This window comes from Jaculus jaculus, chromosome X (assembly GCF_020740685.1).
Source record: "Jaculus jaculus isolate mJacJac1 chromosome X, mJacJac1.mat.Y.cur, whole genome shotgun sequence".
NCBI classification, from domain to species: Eukaryota; Metazoa; Chordata; class Mammalia; order Rodentia; family Dipodidae; genus Jaculus; species Jaculus jaculus.
Window position 1 is genome coordinate 42,268,700 of NC_059125.1, and position 1,077 is coordinate 42,269,776.

General features: G+C 40.3%; 1 protein-coding gene across 1 annotated transcript; it reads right to left on the minus strand.

Moving 5' to 3' along the window:
• Window positions 1-332: 332 nt before the first annotated feature.
• Window positions 333-803, minus strand: LOC123456712 (60S ribosomal protein L31-like). The gene has a single exon (XM_045140892.1). The coding sequence runs from the start codon at window positions 767-769 to the stop codon at window positions 392-394; it is 378 nt and encodes a 125-aa protein (XP_044996827.1). The 5' UTR covers window positions 770-803; the 3' UTR covers window positions 333-391.
• Between the last annotated feature and the right edge of the window lie 274 nt (window positions 804-1,077).

Below are 1,077 nucleotides of genomic sequence, written 5' to 3' on the forward strand. Positions count from 1 at the left end.
ATTGTAATGTCCTTCTGTTGAAGTGTTGTTTTAATCAATATAAAGTGACATTCCTTATCTTTCCTAACTAATGTTGGTCTGATGTCTACCCTGTCATATATTAGGATATTGATCCCTGCTTTTATTCCTAGGCCCATTTTCATTACAGTCCATTTTCCAACTTTTCAACCTTAGATAGTGTCCTTTCTTTGTAGAAATGTGAGTTGCTTGGGGGCAACAAGTTGAAGTATCGTGCTTTTTAACCCAGTCTGCAAACCTGTGTCTTTTGTTTGGGGCATTGGAGCCATTGATATTAAGAGTTATTATTGAAAGGTTTGTATTTATTTTTGCCATTTCTCTTGTTTGTTTTTTTTTTTTTAACTTTTATAACTTTATTTTTACACTCAAGAAGTTAGTTCTCATCCACGTTGACAGTCTGTAGATTTTTGAATGTGGTAACAGGGACATAGGTCACCAAAGTATAAAGCTTATTTGGTGAATCTTCATCCTCATTTCGTTTCCTGGACAACTGTGCATGGATTCGATATGGGACATTCCTTATTCCCTTGGCCCAGACGGCTTTGTTGAGCCTGGTATCAACGCGCACATCTGGAGTCCCCATCTCCTTCATGGCAAACTTCCGGATCTCTTTGAGGGCCCGAGGAGCCCGCTTCTTGAAGCCCCCCCCATGGATGTGCTTGTGAATGTTGATGGTGTACTCTCGGGTCACCACCTCGTTGATGGCAGAACGGCCCTTCTTCTTCTCGCCGCCCTTCTTGGCGGGAGCCATTCTGCCGGGCCCAGCTTGGAAAGGAAGAGCGAGAGGGATTGTCCATTTTTCTTGTTTTATAGTTCTTTCTGTTTTACCTTTGGTTTCTTGTATTAACTAGTTTGTGAATATGGCTTTTTTTTTTTCCAGGTACCTTATATGTCTGTTTTTCTTTCTTGTCTGCATGTAGGATCCTTTCAGGCATTTTCTGTAGAGCTGGTTTTGTGTTCATATATTCTTTTAGCCTGCTTTTGTTGTGGAATGTCCTTATTTCTCTGTCTAATTTGAATGGATAGCTTTGTAGGATAAAGTAACCTTGGTTGACAGTT